This window comes from Elephas maximus, chromosome 9 (assembly GCF_024166365.1).
Source record: "Elephas maximus indicus isolate mEleMax1 chromosome 9, mEleMax1 primary haplotype, whole genome shotgun sequence".
Classification (NCBI taxonomy): Eukaryota; Metazoa; Chordata; class Mammalia; order Proboscidea; family Elephantidae; genus Elephas; species Elephas maximus.
Window position 1 is genome coordinate 116,264,326 of NC_064827.1, and position 17,354 is coordinate 116,281,679.

General features: G+C 39.6%; 1 protein-coding gene across 1 annotated transcript in view; it reads right to left on the reverse strand.

The window, feature by feature from the left end:
- The window catches only part of LOC126082518 (contactin-associated protein-like 3), a 314,347-nt gene that overhangs the window by 18,283 nt on the left and 278,710 nt on the right, over window positions 1-17,354 (reverse strand). The window contains 2 exon segments of the mRNA XM_049895019.1: window positions 16,170-16,257; window positions 17,090-17,223. Coding sequence (XP_049750976.1) covers window positions 16,170-16,257; window positions 17,090-17,223 — 222 coding nt within the window.

Genomic DNA, 17,354 nt, shown 5'->3' on the forward strand with positions numbered 1-17,354 from the left:
TTCATTTTACGGGCATCTACAATCAATACTCATGGAAGAGTAGTCAAGAAGTCAAACAATGTATTGCATTGGACAAATCTGCAAAAAACCTCTTTAAAGCGTTCAAAATCAAAGATGTCACTTTGGGGACTAAAGTGCACCTGATTCAAGCCAGGTGTTTGCAATTGCCTCACATGCATGTGAAAGCTGGACAATGAATAAGGAAGACCAAAGAAGAATTGATGCATTTCAATTACGGTGTTGGTAAAGAATATTGGATATACCATGGACTGCCAGAAGAACGAACAAATATGTCTTGGAAGAAGTATAGCCAGAACGCTCCTTAGAAGTGAGGGTAGCTAGACTTTGTGTTACTTACTTCAGACGTGTTATCAGGCGGACCAGTCCCTGGAGAAGGTCCTCATACCTCATAAAGTAGAGGGTCAGTGAGAAAGAGGTAGATCCTTAATGAGATGGACTGACACAGGGGCTGCAAAAATGGGCTCAAATATAGCAACGATTGTGGGCATGGGGCAGGACCAGGCAGCATTTCGTTCTGTTGCGTGTAGGGTTGCTATGAGTAGGAACAGACTTGAGGGCACCTAACAAGATTGAGATAATCATCTGCTTTTTATCCTTTATTCTACTACCATATTTTTATGAAAATAACATGAACTGTTTTACTTAATCTTATCATTTCCATGCGTTGTATGTCTGGGCACATTATTTGGGAAAAATATGGTAGAACAATTCTGGTGTGGAGGATGGCAAAAAAAAATATATAATGTTCACGTTAGTTTAGAATACAGTAGTATGGTGTATTACACTTGTTGCTGTTATTGAATGAACCTTGAATCCCTGGGCTAACTCCTAGTTGGTCATTGTGTACAATAATTTTTACATGTTGTTGGATTTGGTTTGCTAGAATTTTGTTGAGAACTTTTGGGTCTACATTCATATTCTAGAAATTTTGTAAACTCCGTGTGTCTTTCTGCTCTGTAACTTCCCATCTAAATGACGCAATTTCTTAGGCAGATCATAGAAAAGACTAACATGTCACACAAGTCAGTATAATTTTTAATATTAAAACTGTCTTTGTGACATCTCTATACAAATCTCAGAAGGCAATTTCATGAAATAATTAATTATTCAAGATGTTTTGCATTTTCATATATGAAGCTCTATTTGAAGGTACAATCTGTCAATGGATTTTACATTCCCTCCACAGAAAGTTGACCTTCTCAGCTTCATATGAATTAGTGTATTGATATGAACGATTTATAACCTTAGGAGAAGAGGTAAGCACACATCTTTAGTCTCCACATTTCAAAATGGATTTTTGTTTCCTTTTGATATTTTGGTTTTGTTTTTTCCAGTTATATATTTTAAAGCACACAAAAAAAATCAAAACAAACAGAATAGTGATTATACAACGTTCTTTGGAGAAATAAAAATATTAAGGTACTGTACTGGGTTGCTGTACTTTAAAGCTCTTATATTGGAGATTATTCATCTAATCAGAGTCACTGCTAGATAGAAAAGTAGAAATCTTAAGATTTACACTTAAAGTAGGACGATACTGAAACCATCTTGTAGTAACTAAGAAAACTGAATTTGAGTGATCATCATTAATAAGATCTTTGAGAAATGGAAAGAGCAAGGGTATGCTAATTTGAAAGTGATCCCAAAACATTCTGTCTAAAGCACATTAGAGTAAATAATAATAATGATGAATCAAATTAAATGTGAACACTATTTTATTATCTACTAATAAATCAGTTGCCATTGAGTCAGCTCCCACTCATGGTGATCCCATGCATGTCAGCGCAAAACTGTACTCCATAGGGTTTTCAGTGGTTGATTTTTCGGCAGTAGATCACCAGGCAATTCTTCCAAGGCACCTCTGGCTGGACTTGAACCTTCAGTCTTTTGGTTAGCAGCCAAGCATTTTAACTGTTAACCATTTGCAAAGCCCAAAGACTCCTTATTACCAATATTTCCATTGTATAGCAAAGGCTGTGAGGGCAGGAACATGTATTTTGCTGCTTGGTGTTCAAACTGTGTAATGAAGTATAAGTGCATATTGTTGTTGTTGTTGGGTGCCATCAAATTGATTCTGATGCATAGCAACCCCATGTGACAGAGCAGAACTGCCCTGTAGGGTTCTCTTGGCTGGAAACACTGGTGGTGTAGTGGTTAAGTGCTACAGCTGCTAACCAAAGGGTCAGCAGTTCAAATCTGCCAGGCGCTCCTTGGAAACTCTATGGGGCAGTTCTACTCTTTCCTATAGGGTCGCTATGAGTCGGAATCGACTCGATGGTACTGGGTTTGGTTTTTGGTTTTGGTTAACATTTACAGAAGCAGATCACCAGGTCTTTCCTTCCACAGAGCTGCTGGGTAGGTTCAAACCATTAACCTTTTGGTTAGCAGCCCAGCGCTTAAAGGTTGTCCCACCAGGGCTCCTTACAAGTGTATATTAAAAACCTGTTGGAGGCGGAGCCAAGATGGCGGACTAGGCAGACGCTACCTCGGATCCCTCTTACAACAAAGACACGGAAAAACAAGTGAATCGATCACATACATAACAATCTACGAACCCTGAACAACAAACACAGATTTAGAGATGGAGAACGAACTAATACGGGGAAGCAGCGATTGTTTCCAGAGCCTGGAGCCAGCGTACCAGTCAGATACGCCACAAGCACAGAGAGCAGCTCCACCCCCCTGAACTAACCCCGGGAGGGGGACCAGCCGGTTCCGCGGGTGGCGTGGGACACAGCCGGTAGGAGAAGTCCCCGGGAGGCAGTGACTGGTCTTGGAGCAGGGAGAGCAGCGTCCCAGCCGGAGAACCGTCCGGCCGGGATTTGGACTGGACGCAGGCGGTTTCATTAACATCCAAATAGCCTGAGCCAGAGGGAGAACTCTGATAGGGATCGGACTGCATTTTTTTTTTTAGCGGATTTTCTGGAAAAACTAGTTTCCCAGTGATGGCTCCGAGACAACAATCCATATCAAACCACTTAAAGAAGCAGACCATGACAGCTTCTACAACCCCCCAAACAAAAGAATCAAAATCTTTCCCAAATGAAGATACAATCCTGGAATTATCAGATACAGAATATAAAAAACTAATTTACAGAATGCTTAAAGATATCACAAATGAAATTAGGATAACTGCAGAAAAAGCCAAGGAACACACTGATAAAACTGTTGAAGAACTCAAAAAAATTATTCAAGAACATAGTGGAAAAATTAATAAGTTGCAAGAATCCATAGAGAGACAACATGTAGAAATCCAAAAGACTAACAATAAAATTACAGAATTAGACAACGCAATAGGAAGTCAGAGGAGGAGACTCGAGCAATTAGAATGCAGACTGGGACATCTGGAGGACCAGGGAATCAACACCAACATAGCTGAAAAAAAAAATCAGATAAAAGAATTAAACAAAATGAAGAAACCCTAAGAATTATGTGGGACTCTATCAAGAAGGATAACCTGCGGGTGATTGGAGTCCCTGAACAGGGAGGGGAGACAGAAAACACAGAGAAAATAGTTGAAGAACTCCTAACAGAAAACTTCACTGACATCATGAAAAACGAAAGGATATCTATCCAAGATGCTCATCGAACCCCATTTAAGATTGATCCAAAAAGAAAAACATCAAGACATATTGTCATCAAACTCACCAAAACCAAAGATAAACAGAAACTTTTAAAAGCAGCCAGGGAGAAAAGAAAGGTTTCCTTCAAGGGAGAATCAGTAAGAATAAGTTCAGACTACTCAGCAGAAACCATGCAGGCAAGAAGGGAATGGGACGACATATACAGAACACTGAAGGAGAAAAACTGCCAGCCAAGGATCATATATCCAGCAAAACACTCTCTCAAATATGAAGGCGAAATTAAGATATTTACAGACAAACACAAGTTTAGAGAATTTACAAAAACCAAACCAAAGCTACAAGAAATACTAAAGGATATTGTTTGGTCAGAAAACCAATAATATCAGATATCAGCACAACACAAGGTCACAAAACAGAACATCCTGATATCAACTCAAATAGGGAAATCACAAAAACAAACAAATTAAGATTAATTAAAAAAAAAATACACATAACAGGGAATCATGGAAGTCAATAGGTAAAAGATCACAATAATCAAAAAGAGGGACTAAATACAGGAGGCATTGAACTGCCAGATGGAGAGTGATACAAGGCGATATAGAACAATACAAGTTAGGTTTTTACTTAGAAAAATAGGGGTAAATAATAAGGTAACCACAAAAAGGTATAACAACTCTATAACTCAAGATAAAAGCCAAGAAAAACGTAACGACTCAACTAACATAAAGTCAAACACTATGAAAATGACGATCTCACAATTTACTAAGAAAAACGCCTCAGTACAAAAAAGTATGTGGAAAAATGAAATTGTCAACAACACACATAAAAAGGCATCAAAATGACAGCACTAAAAACTTACTTATCTATAATTACGCTGAATGTAAATGGACTAAATGCACCAGTAAAGAGACAGAGAGTCACAGATTGGATAAAGAAACACGATCCAACTATATGCTGCCTACAAGAGACACACCTTACACTTAGAGACACAAACAAACTAAAACTCAAAGGATGGAAAAAAGTATATCAAGCAAACAATAAACAAAAAAGAAGAGGAGTAGCAATATTAATTTCTGACAAAATAGACTTTAGACTTAAATCCACTACAAAGGATAAAGAAGGACACTATATAATGATAAAAGGGACAATTGATCAGGAAGACATAACCATATTAAATACATATGCACCCAATGACAGGGCTGCAAGATACATAAATCAAATTTTAACAGAATTGAAAAGTGAGATAGATACCTCCACAATTATAGTAGGAGACTTCAACACACCACTTTCAGAGAAGGACAGGACATCCAGTAAGAAGCTCAATAGAGACACGGAAGATCTAATTACAACAATCAACCAACTTGACCTCATTGACTTATACAGAACTCTCCACCCAACTGCTGCAAAATATACTTTTTTTTCTAGCGCACATGGAACATTCTCTAGAATAGACCACATATTAGGTCATAAAACAAACCTTTGCAGAGTCCAAAACATCGAAATATTACAAAGCATCTTCTCAGACCACAAGGCAATAAAACTAGAGATCAATAACAGAAAAACTAGGGAAAAGAAATTGAATACTTGGAAAATGAACAATACCCTCCTGAAAAAAGACTGGGTTATAGAAGACATCAAGGAGGGAATAAGGAAATTCATAGAAAGCAACGAGAATGAAAATACTTCCTATCAAAACCTCTGGGACACAGCAAAAGCAGTGCTCAGAGGCCAATTTATATCAATAAATGCACACATACAAAAAGAAGAAAGAGCCAAAATCAGAGAACTGTCCCTACAACTTGAACAAATAGAAAGTGAGCAACAAAAGAATCCATCAGGCTCCAGAAGAAAACAAATAATAAAAATTAGAGCTGAACTAAATGAATTAGAGAACAGAAAAACAATTGAAAGAATTAACAAAGCCAAAAGCTGGTTCTTTGAAAAAATTAACAAAAATGATAAACCATTGGCTAGACTGACTAAAGAAATACAGGAAAGGAAACAAATAACCCGAATAAGAAACGAGAAGGACCACATCACAACAGAAACAAATGAAATTAAAAGAATCATTTCAGATTATTATGAAAAATTGTACTCTAACAAATTTGAAAACCTAGGAGAAATGGATGAATTCCTGGAAAAACACTACCTACCTAAACTAACACATTCAGAAGTAGAACAACTAAATAGACCCATAACAAAAAAAGAGATTGAAACGGTAATCAAAAAACTCCCAACAAAAAAAACCCCTGGCCCAGACGGCTTCACTGCAGAGTTCTACCAAACTTTCAGAGAAGAGTTAACACCACTACTTCTGAAGGTATTCCAAAGCATAGAAAATGACGGAATACTACCCAACTCATTCTATGAAGCCACCATCTCCCTGATACCAAAACCAGGTAAAGACATTACAAAAAAAGAAAATTATAGACCTATATCCCTCATGAACATTGATGCAAAAATCCTCAACAAAATTCTAGCCAATAGAATCCAACAACACATCAAAAAAATAATTCACCCTGATCAAGTGGGATTTATACCAGGTATGCAAGGCTGGTTTAATATCAGAAAAACCATTAATGTAATCCATCACATAAATAAAACAAAAGACAAAAACCACATGATCTTATCAATTGATGCAGAAAAGGCATTTGACAAAGTCCAACACCCATTTATGATAAAAACTCTTACCAAAATAGGAATTGAAGGAAAATTCCTCAACATAATAAAGGGCATCTATGCAAAGCCAACAGCCAATATCACTCTAAATGGAGAGAACCTGAAAGCATTTCCCTTGAGAACGGGAACCAGACAAGGATGCCCTTTATCGCCGCTCTTATTCAACATCGTGCTGGAAGTCCTAGCCAGGGCAATTGGGCTAGACAAAGAAATAAAAGGTATCCGGATTGGCAAGGAAGAAGAAAAGTTATCACTATTTGCAGATGACATGATTATATACACAGAAAACCCTAAGGAATCCTGCAGAAAACTACTGAAACTAATAGAAGAGTTTGGCAGAGCCTCAGGTTATAAAATAAACATACAAAAATCCCTTGGATTCCTCTACATCAACAAAAAGAACACCGAAGAGGAAATAACCAAATCAATACCATTCACGGTAGCCCCCAAGAAGATAAGATACTTAGGAATAAATCTTACCAAGGATTTAAAAGACCTATACAAAGAAAACTACAAAGCTCTACTACAAGAAATTCAAAAGGACATACTTAAGTGGAAAAACATACCCTGCTCATGGATAGGAAGACTTAACATAGTAAAAATGTCTATTCTACCAAAAGCCATCTATACATTTAACGCACTTCCGATCCAAATTCCAATGTCATATTTTAAGGGGATAGAGAAACAAATCACCAATTTCATATGGAAGGGAAAGAAGCCCCGGATAAGCAAAGCACTACTGAAAAAGAAGAAAGTGGGAGGCCTCACTTTACCTGACTTCAGAACCTATTATACAGCCACAGTAGTCAAAACAGCCTGGTACTGGTACAACAACAGGCACATAGACCAATGGAACAGAATTGAGAACCCAGACATAGATCCATCCACGTATGAGCAGCTGATATTTGACAAAGGACCAGTGTCAATTAATTGGGGAAAAGATAGCCTTTTTAATAAATGGTGCTGGCATAACTGGATATCCATTTGCAAAAAAATGAAACTGGACCCATACCTCACACCATGCACAAAAACTAACTCCAAGTGGATCAAAGACCTAAACATAAAGACTAAAACGATAAAGATCATGGAAGAAAAAATTGGGACAACCCTAGGAGCCCTAATACAAGGCATAAACAGAATACAAAACATTACCAAAAATGATGAAGAGAAACCCGATAACTGGGAGCTCCTAAAAATCAAACACCTATGCTCATCTAAAGACTTCTCCAAAAGAGTAAAAAGACCACCTACAGATTGGGAAAGAATTTTCAGCTATGACATCTCCGACCAGCGCCTGATCTCTAAAATCTACATGATTCTGTCAAAACTCAACCACAAAAAGACAAGCAACCCAATCAAGAAGTGGGCAAAGGTTATGAACACACATTTCACTAAAGAAGATATTCAGGCAGCCAACAGATACATGAGAAAATGCTCTCGATCATTAGCCATTAGAGAAATGCAAATTAAAACTACGATGAGATTTCATCTCACACCAGCAAGGCTGGCATGAATCCAAAAAACACAAAATAATAAATGTTGGAGAGGCTGCGGAGAGATTGGAACTCTTATACACTGCTGGTGGGAAGGTAAAATGGTACAACCACTTTGGAACTCTATCTGGCGTTATCTTAAACAGTTAGAAATAGAACTACCATACAACCCAGAAATCCCACTCCTGGGAATATACCCTAGAGATACAAGAGCCTTCATACAAACAGATATATGCACATCCATGTTTATTGCAGCTCTGTTTACAATAGAAAAAAGTTGGAAGCAACCAAGGTGTCCATCAACGGATGAATGGGTAAATAAATTGGGGTATATTCACACAATGGAATACTACGCATCGATAAAGAACAGTGATGAATCTCTGAAACATTTCATAACATGAAGGAACCTGGAAGGCATTATGCTGAGCGAAATTAGTCAGAGGCAAAAGGACAAATATTGTATAAGACCACTATTATAAAATCTTGAGAAATAGTAAACCTGAGAAGAACACATACTTTTGTGGTTACGAGGAGGGGAGGGAGGGAGGGTGGGAGAGGGTTTTTTATTGATTAATCAGTAGATAAGAACTGCTTTAGGTGAAGGGAAAGACAACACTCAATACATGGAAGGTCAGCTCAACTGGACTGGACCAAAAGCAAAGAAGTTTCCAGGATAAAATGAATGCTTCAAAGGTCAGCGGAGCAAGCGCGGGGGTCTGGGGAACATGGTTTGCGGGGACTTCTAAGTCAATTGGCAAAATAATTCTATTATGAAATCATTCTGCATCCCACTTTGAAATGTGGCGTCTGGGGTCTTAAATGCTAACAAGCGGCCATCTAAGATGCATCAATTGGTCTCAACCCACCTGGATCAAAGGAAAATGAAGAACACCAAGGCCACACGACAACTAAGAGCCCAAGAGACAGAAAGGGCCACATGAACCAGAGACCTACATCATCCTGAGACCAGAAGAACTAGTTGGTGCCCGGACACAATCGATGACTGCCCTGACAGGGAGTACAGCAGAGGACCCCTGAGGGAGCAGGAGATCAGTGGGATACAGACCCCAAATTCTCATAAAAAGACCAAACTTAATGGTCTGACTGAGACTAGAGGAATCCCGGCAGCCATGCTCCCCAGACCTTCTGTTGGCACAGGACAGGAACCATCCCCGAAGACAACTCATCAGACATGAAAGGGACTGGTCAGCGGGTGGGAGAGAGACGCTGATGAAGAGTGAGCTAATTATATCAGGTGGACACTTGAGATTGTGTTGGCAACTCTTGTCTGGAGGGGGGATGGGAGGACAGAGAGAGAGGGAAGCCGGCAAAATTGTGAAGAAAGGAGAGACTGAAAGGGCTGACTCAAGAGGGGGAGAGCAAGTGGGAGTAGGGAGTGAGATGTATGTAAACTTATATGTGACAGACTGATTGGATTTGTAAACGTTCACTTGAAGCTTAATAAAAGTTATAAAAAAAAAACAAAAAAACCTGTTGTCATCAAGTCAATTCTGACTCATAATGACCCTATACGACAGAGTACAACTGCTCCATAGGGTTTCCAAGGCTGTAATCTTTATGGGAGCAGGCTGCCACATCTTTCTCCTATGGAGCAGCTATTGGGTTTGACCCATCAACCTTTCGATTAGCAGCCAAGCTCTTTATTCACTCCACCACCAGGAATCCTTCATAAGTACATATCAGGAATTACCACACATTTTCGAATGAATGGATAACACAATAAGCCAAAAAAAAAAAAAAGCCAAAATAGCTAAGAAGAAATAAGCACTTGATAACTTGCCATAGTTTGGGGCAACTCTCTTTGGAAAATGAATGGCTCCTGTCTTAGTCAACTTGTTGATCTATTTTTATTTTAAGTTAATGAAATAAAACTTGTCCTGTATCAACCAAATCTGAACACAAAATTGTAGTTGTCTTGTACTTACTAACTGATCTGAAAGTAGCAGCAAGCTTAAAATAAGAGATCCTAAAATAAAGTGATTCAAGATATGAAAAGTTTTATAAGCCTTTGATCAAGAGGCATACCTCTAGGTAGAGATGAAATGAATATTTACGATTTTATTAGCCTCAGTTGCTTCAGGCTATCAACTTTGTTGCTGAATTTCAACTTTAATTTTCATACCCTGAGAGATATGCATTTGAATATGTCATTCTTGAACAAAAACATTAACAACTTCAATTCCGTGTTAATGTTCTCTATTTAATAGCTTGTAGAAAAATAAAAATTAATAAAATTTATTATTCTACTTTTTGATCAATATGATCCCCTTCATATAATGCAGTTCACTTCATCAATTTCCATAATCTAGTTCATATTTCTTTACAGACATTAGATTTGAAGCTAGGTTATGTTGTTGAAGAGATTCCTTTGTCAATATCACATTTACTGACTGTGACTTTCCACCTTGTGTTACAGAGTTTTATGGACATGCATCAACTCTCCTGTCAGACACTGGAGTCACTGAGGGCAGAAAAGAGTATGTGTGTGAGAGATTTGTTTTATTTTGCCCTGAACCAAACCAAAACCTTTGCCATCGAGTCAATTCCAGCTCATAGAGACTCTACAGGACAGAGTAGTACTGCCTCATAGGATTATAGGGATTCCAAGGAGTGCCTGGTGGATTTGAACTGCCCATCTTTTGGTTAGCAGCCATAGCTCTTAACCACTGTGCCACCAGGGTTTCCAATTTTGCCCTAGTGGGGGGGAAAAGAGTGCACTGAGAGGCTTTCGTTCTGGCATTGAAAAGAGATCCGCCCACTGGAGGGCAGGTAAGAGCCATCGCTCCACTCATATGTAGGATCTACTCTACAAGAAGGACAGCTCTGAGGCCTAGGGCACCGCTGAGATGATCAGTTACTCATTCTGTTCAAAGGACGGTAACATCCATTGGGAGCAGAGAGTCAAGCTCAACAGAGGATAAAACAGGGAGCAAAGGTTTTCCACTTAGATGTTAAATATATATATATATATATATATATATATATATATATATAAAGGTCTTTGCCATTGAGTTGATTCTGACTCATAGTGACCGTATGGGACAGAGTAGAACCGCTTCATGTGGTTTCCGACGAGAAGCTGGTGGATTTGAACTGCTGACCTTTTGGTTAGCAGCCAAGCTTTTAACCAGTACACCATCAGCGTAGCATTTTATATATATATATAAAACCAGAAAACTTAACCCATTGCTGTCGAGTTGATTCCAACTCACAGCGACCCTATGGGACAAGGTGGCACTGCCTCATTGGGTTTCCAGAGTGGCTTGGATTCAAGCTGCCAGCCTTTTGGTTAGCAGTCTGAGCTTTTAACCACTGTGCCACCAGGGTCCCATTAGCATATATATATATATATATATATATAAAAATATGGAGCCCTGGTGGTGGAGTAGTTAAAAGCTAAGCTGCTAACTAAAAGGTCAATGGTTCAAATCCACCAGCTGCTCCAGGGGAAAAAGATGTGCCAGTCTGCTTCTGTAAAGCTTATAGCCTTGGAAACCCCATGGGGCAGTACTACTCTGTCCTATAGGGTAGCCATGAGTTGGAATCGACTCCACAGCAGTGGGTTTTGTTTTTACATATAATATAGTCCAGCTGAATGTGAAGGACTGGCTTTCATTCCACTATTCTCTAAAACACAACGTTGTCCTTGAACTTTTACAAATTACATCATGTTTCTATCTAAATGTATGCTGTTATTCTCTTGGCTGAATGTTTGGGGACAGCAGTTTATTTCATTGAATTTCTTTCCAATTCTTTGTGGTTTCCTATACCAGAAAGGGGCCCTGGTGGTACTGTGGTGAAGTGCTCAGCTGCTAACTGAAAGGTCGGTGGTTCAAACCCACCAGCTGCTCCATGGGAGAAAGATGTGACAGTCTGATTCCGTAAAGATTTACAGCCTTGGAAGCCCTGTGGAACAGTTCTACTCTGTCCTATAGGGTCTCTAGGAGTTGGCATCGACTTGATGGCAGTGGGTTTTGGTTATACTACACCAGAGTTTTAAATAGAATAAGAAATCTACTAATGCCGTTTAAATATCAATTAAATTTATAGTTCATATATGACCAAAAAGAAAAGAAATACCTTTCAAAATTTATTCCCTGTTTCAATTTAATTCTTGGTGACAAAGGAGAATATAAAGGTATAATTAGAGTTTGATGCTAAAAGAGTAAAGCACGTTTTTACTTTAGTATGTTTATCAAAAATAACTGGCAGCCATAAAGAATGTCTATGGGAGTTTCTGGGTGGTGCAAATTGCTAAGTGCTCAACTGCTAATCACCTAGATATGTCTCAGGAGAAAGGCCTGGAGATCTGCTTCTGAGAACCTTAAAAACCCTGTGGTGTGACGTTCTACTCTGCACACGTAGGGTCATCATGAGTCTGAATCTACTTGGTGGCAACTAATTTTTTATGGGATATTTAGGCTGTGATTTTGCAAGATTAGTTGGGAACAATGGAAACACCCACCATGACCCACAAGCAAAGCAGGACCCAGTCCACAGCTCAAAGAGTATTCATTTGATAAAAGAAAATAGCTTTTACTCTACTTCTCTTAAAATTAATTCTAATTTAATCATTAAAGGATTTCTGCATTTGGCCCTGATAAATACATAGTTTGTGAACTTTATGTCTGCTTTAATTATGCCTTTCTTGAATTGTTACAAAAAATACCAATTTTCATGATGCTTGATTGCCACCTGAGAAGGTAAATGTGGAGGAGGTATTTTTCGAGGAATGCCCTTGATCATCTTGTATACAGCACCTACTCATGATTATATATAGACTCAGACAAGAGTATAGTTTCTACCTTCATTGTCACTCACTGTGAAACTATAAATAAAACCAGGAGCTCCTTTCAGCATACTGAATGCTTCCTGTTTTTGCAACATGACACTCCTGATCCATGCCATGGGGGATGTCTTAGGCAGGGTTCTCTGAAGAAGCAAAACCAGTGAAGTGTATATGCGTGTGTGTGCGTATGTGTATGTATAAAAACCAAAACCAAATCGTTGCTGTTGAGTTGATTTCGACTCATAGCAACCCTACAGCGCAGAGTAGAACTGCCCCATAGGGTTTCCGAGGAGCACCTTGTGGATTCGAACTGCTGACCTTTTGGTTAGCAGCCAAGCTCTTAACCACTGTGTATATGCATATGTATAGGTATTTACATATATACATATACATACACACACACACAGATTTATCTCAAGAAAATGGCTCACGCAGTTATAGAGGCTGGCAAGTCCCAAGATCACGGGTCAGGCTTCAAGCTGGAGGCTTCTCCTGACTCACATAGCTGCAGGGACTGACACACAGGGCGTGGTAGTACTAAGAGACATCCTAAGGGATCTCCTATATTCTAATATACTCTTTAACTCCATTATGTAATATCAATCCCATTTCCCCTTGGTAATCAGGATCAATCACACCAGCCAACAGAGTAACTCCCTTCTTTGCCTGTTGATCCAGAGGCATGTGGGGCCCAAAGTGGCTGGGTGGCAGTCTTAACTTCCAGTTCAGTGGAATCAGTATTGTGTCTCCCGGCGGGAGCATTCCTCCCTTTGGAACTAAGACCTCTACACCCACAGAGCATAGAGTCGTAGCAACAGTAAGCAAAAATTTTATGAGTGGGTCACTAGGGGTAATAGTAAGTGATGCCACTCCCATTTCCACCCCTTGATTCCTGGACCCATGAATCATGGCTATAGGAGAAAAATCACCAGAGACTGCATGCTGGTTTACAGCATATACAGCCTCCTGGACACTGACACTCCAGCAACATGACACTCCTGATCCATGCCATGGGGGATGTCTTAGGCTGGGTTCTCTAAAGAAGCAAAACCAGTGAAGCGTATATGCGTGCGTGTATGTGTATGTATAAAACCCAAAACCAAATCACTGCTGTTGAGTTGATTTCGACTCATAGCAACCCTATAACACAGAGTAGAACTGCCCCATAGGGTTTCCAAGGAGCACTTTGTGGATTCGAACTGCTGACCTTTTGGTTAGCAGCCAAGCTCTTAACCACTGTGTATATGCATATGCACAGGTATTTACATATATACATATACATACACACACACACAGGTTTATCTCAAGAAAATTGCCCTAACCCTGCAAGGTACTGCCACATACCTGGCACCGTAACTGTGTTTTCAGAAGGCCATTACATAGTTATATCAAGCCAGCTGCTTCACAATGATTGGGAACATGGTATACCCCATATACCCACTGACACTGAGTTGATTCCAACTCACAGGAACATGGGCACATTGCTGCACTTCATTTGCTGTGAAGTAAGGCCCTTGATCCAAGGCGATGCTGTGTGGAATACCATGGTGGTTGATAAGGCATTCTGTAAGTTCACAGATGGTAGTTTTGGCAGAAGCACTGCATGCAGGGAAGGTAAATCTGTATCCAGAATAAGTGTCTATTACAGTAAGAACAAAATGCTGCCCCTTCCATGATGGAAGTAGTCCAATGTAATCAACTTGCCACCAGGTTGCTGGCTGATCACCTTGAGAAATAGGGCCATTATCAGGCACTCAGTGTTGGTCTCTGCTCCTGGTAGATTGGGCACTCAGAAGTGGCTGTAGCCAAGTCAGCCTTGATGAGTGGAGGTCCACTTTGCTGAGCCCATGCATAACCTCCATTCTGGCCACCACGGCCATTTTGTTCATGAGTCCGTTAGGCAATGACAGAAATGGCTAGGGAAAGAGGATGGCTGGTTTCCACAGAACATGTCATCCTAACCACTTGATCATTAAAACCCTCCTCTGCTGAGGTCACCCTTTGGTGAGCACTCAAATGAGACACAAATATCTTCACTTCTTTGGCCCATTCACATATACCAATCATGTCTCCATGACTGTGTTCCTTCCAAGTCCCTGACCATCAAGCCAAAGTATTGGCCACAGCCCATGAATTGGTATACAATTGTGTATCTGGCCATTTCTCCTCCTATGCAAAGCAAACAACCAGGTGCACTGCTGGAAGTTCTGCCCATTGAGGGGATTTCCTTTCCCCACTGTCCTTCAGGAAGGTCCAGAAAGGGGCTGTAGTGCTGCCATTGTCCACTTTCGAGTGATGCCTGCATATTGTGCAGAACCATCTGGAACCTAGGCACCAGTTTTCTCTTTCTCAGTCAGCTGATCACAAGGAACTCCCCACGAGGCCATAGGTGCAGACTGGGAAAGGACAGTTAATGTGACAGGAGTGAAGACATGCACATTTAAGCCACTTCTTCATGCAGCTGTGCTCGTCCAACTTTATGACTCTGTGGGTCAGACAACACCCAGTTCATGATGGGCAGCTCAGGCTGCATGGTGACTTGGTGGCCCATAGTTAAGCATTCAGTCTCTACTAAGGCCCAGAAACAAGCCAAAAAGCTATTTGTCAAAAGGAGAGTAGTTATCTAGAGGATGGCAGGGCTTTACCCAAAATTTTAAGGGTCTATGCTGTGATTCACCAATAAAGGCCTGCCAAAGACTCCAAACAGCATCTCTCTCTGCCACTGACACTTCAAGCATCATTGGATCAGCTGGATCATATGGCCCAAGTGACAGGACTGCTTGCACAGCAGCCTGAACCTGTTGCAGAGCCTTCTCTTGTTCTGGGCCTACTCAAAACTAGCAGTTTTTCGACTACCAAATGTCTTTTCAAGAACCACTCTTGGTACCAAACATATATATTAGAAAAAAAAACCTGTTGTCATCGAGTGGATTCTGACACATAGCGACCCACAGAACAGAGCAGAACTTCCCCATAGAGTTTCCAAGGAGTGCCTGGTGGATTCAAACTGCTGACCTTTTGGTTAACAGCCATAGCTCTTAACCACTACGCCACCAGGGTTTCCAAATGTGCACATATATATATATGCTGCATTGGAAATGGCTCACACGGTTGTAGACGGTGACGTGTCCCAAGTCCGTGGGGGATGGGCATCAGGACGGAGGCTTCTCCTGACTCAAGTAGCTGCAGGGGCTGATGATTTCAAGACCAGTAGGTCAGACAGCAGGCCACTGGCTCAAGTCCCAAGAACCAGAGGTCAGAAGATCATGAGCCACATGCAGGATCCATAGTAAGCAAAAGCCAGCAAGCTTTGCCAGAATGTCCATATATATTGAATTTAGGCCACAAGCCCAAGGAAACTCCCCTTACAACTGATTGGCTGATCACATCAGAGCCCATCATGGAGGTGATTATATCACAAAATGGAGGATAACTACATCATTACATAACTGCCAAATTATATCATTAAATAACAGCCAAACTAAATCATTACATAACTTCCAAACCACTGAGAATCATGGCCTAAGCAAGATGACACACAAGCTTAATCAACATGGGGGAAACACTCTTTGTTCCACTTACCTAAAATCAACCCTAGAATGAGGGATTTGATGGCATTGAATTCTGTCCCTGATGACAGGATGACTTGTCTCTTCACACTCTGGTTAACCTATTAAATGTTCCATGAGAAACAGCATCAAAATAGCAAGCAATTTGGATGATAAGAGGACAGGAATCAAAGGGAGACCAAGGAAAACAAAAATAAACTGTGTTAGTGCTATCACAAAGGTTAACAAAACCAACTTCACACACTCAATGATTTAGAAAGTGGAAAACTTTTATAAATAATTTTTAGAATGTCTCCAATTCTACTCCATCCCACTATCTATCCCTTTTCCCATATTTTTCTTCATGGAGAAAGTATCCATAATTGGTATGATCCACAAAGAGATGCTATTTTAAACCTCAAAGCTTTTATATATTTCAAAAGAAAATTTGTAATATGAAGCAGAAAAATGTATTAGTTGTGCACATTCATTATATAAGCATTATTCTTCAAAAACCAGTGACAATGCTTAATTTATTTACTCTGCTGTTTTTTAAAAATGTATTTCCATTTTAAGCAAGATCTTGCTTTTTGTTCTTGTGTTTAGATTATTGTAGCATTTGTTTTCTTGTAATTCAATGGTAATAGGTCCCCATTAGAGTATCGCCAGTGGTCATGATGATAAACTGGACAACATTTCCCTATCAAGCAAAGGAAAACCAACGAGGACACCTTGGTATTTGAAATGGCCAAGTATTGATAATAATGTTGACAGAGTCTCATTGGTAAACAAACAAAACAAAGATTACTGACCACATTTTATGTCCTAGCAAGATGTACAGTGTAGGATATGTATCTGTGTCTTTAAGATTGATCATCAAATTCTTGCTTTAGATTGTACTTTCTGAGGTCACAATTTTAATTACTGTTGCTATTGTTGAATTCATTGCATTACCTCTACAAAGACCACTGCTGCTTCTCTGTTAATCTTCACCTGGTGAAGGTGCCCATCAGCCATGTTTTTAAAATCAAAGTTAAAAACATCAGGTTCTTGATGTCTGTCTAGCTTATACCTGATCTGCAAACTTCCTAAAGGAGAAAAAAAAAAAGACATTTTTAACTAAAATAGAATTTTATTAAAATAGCAATGTAAGTACTAAGGCACATTTTATTTTTATTTAATATAATTTGTAGGTTGAGCATTTACCTGGGTATACCCA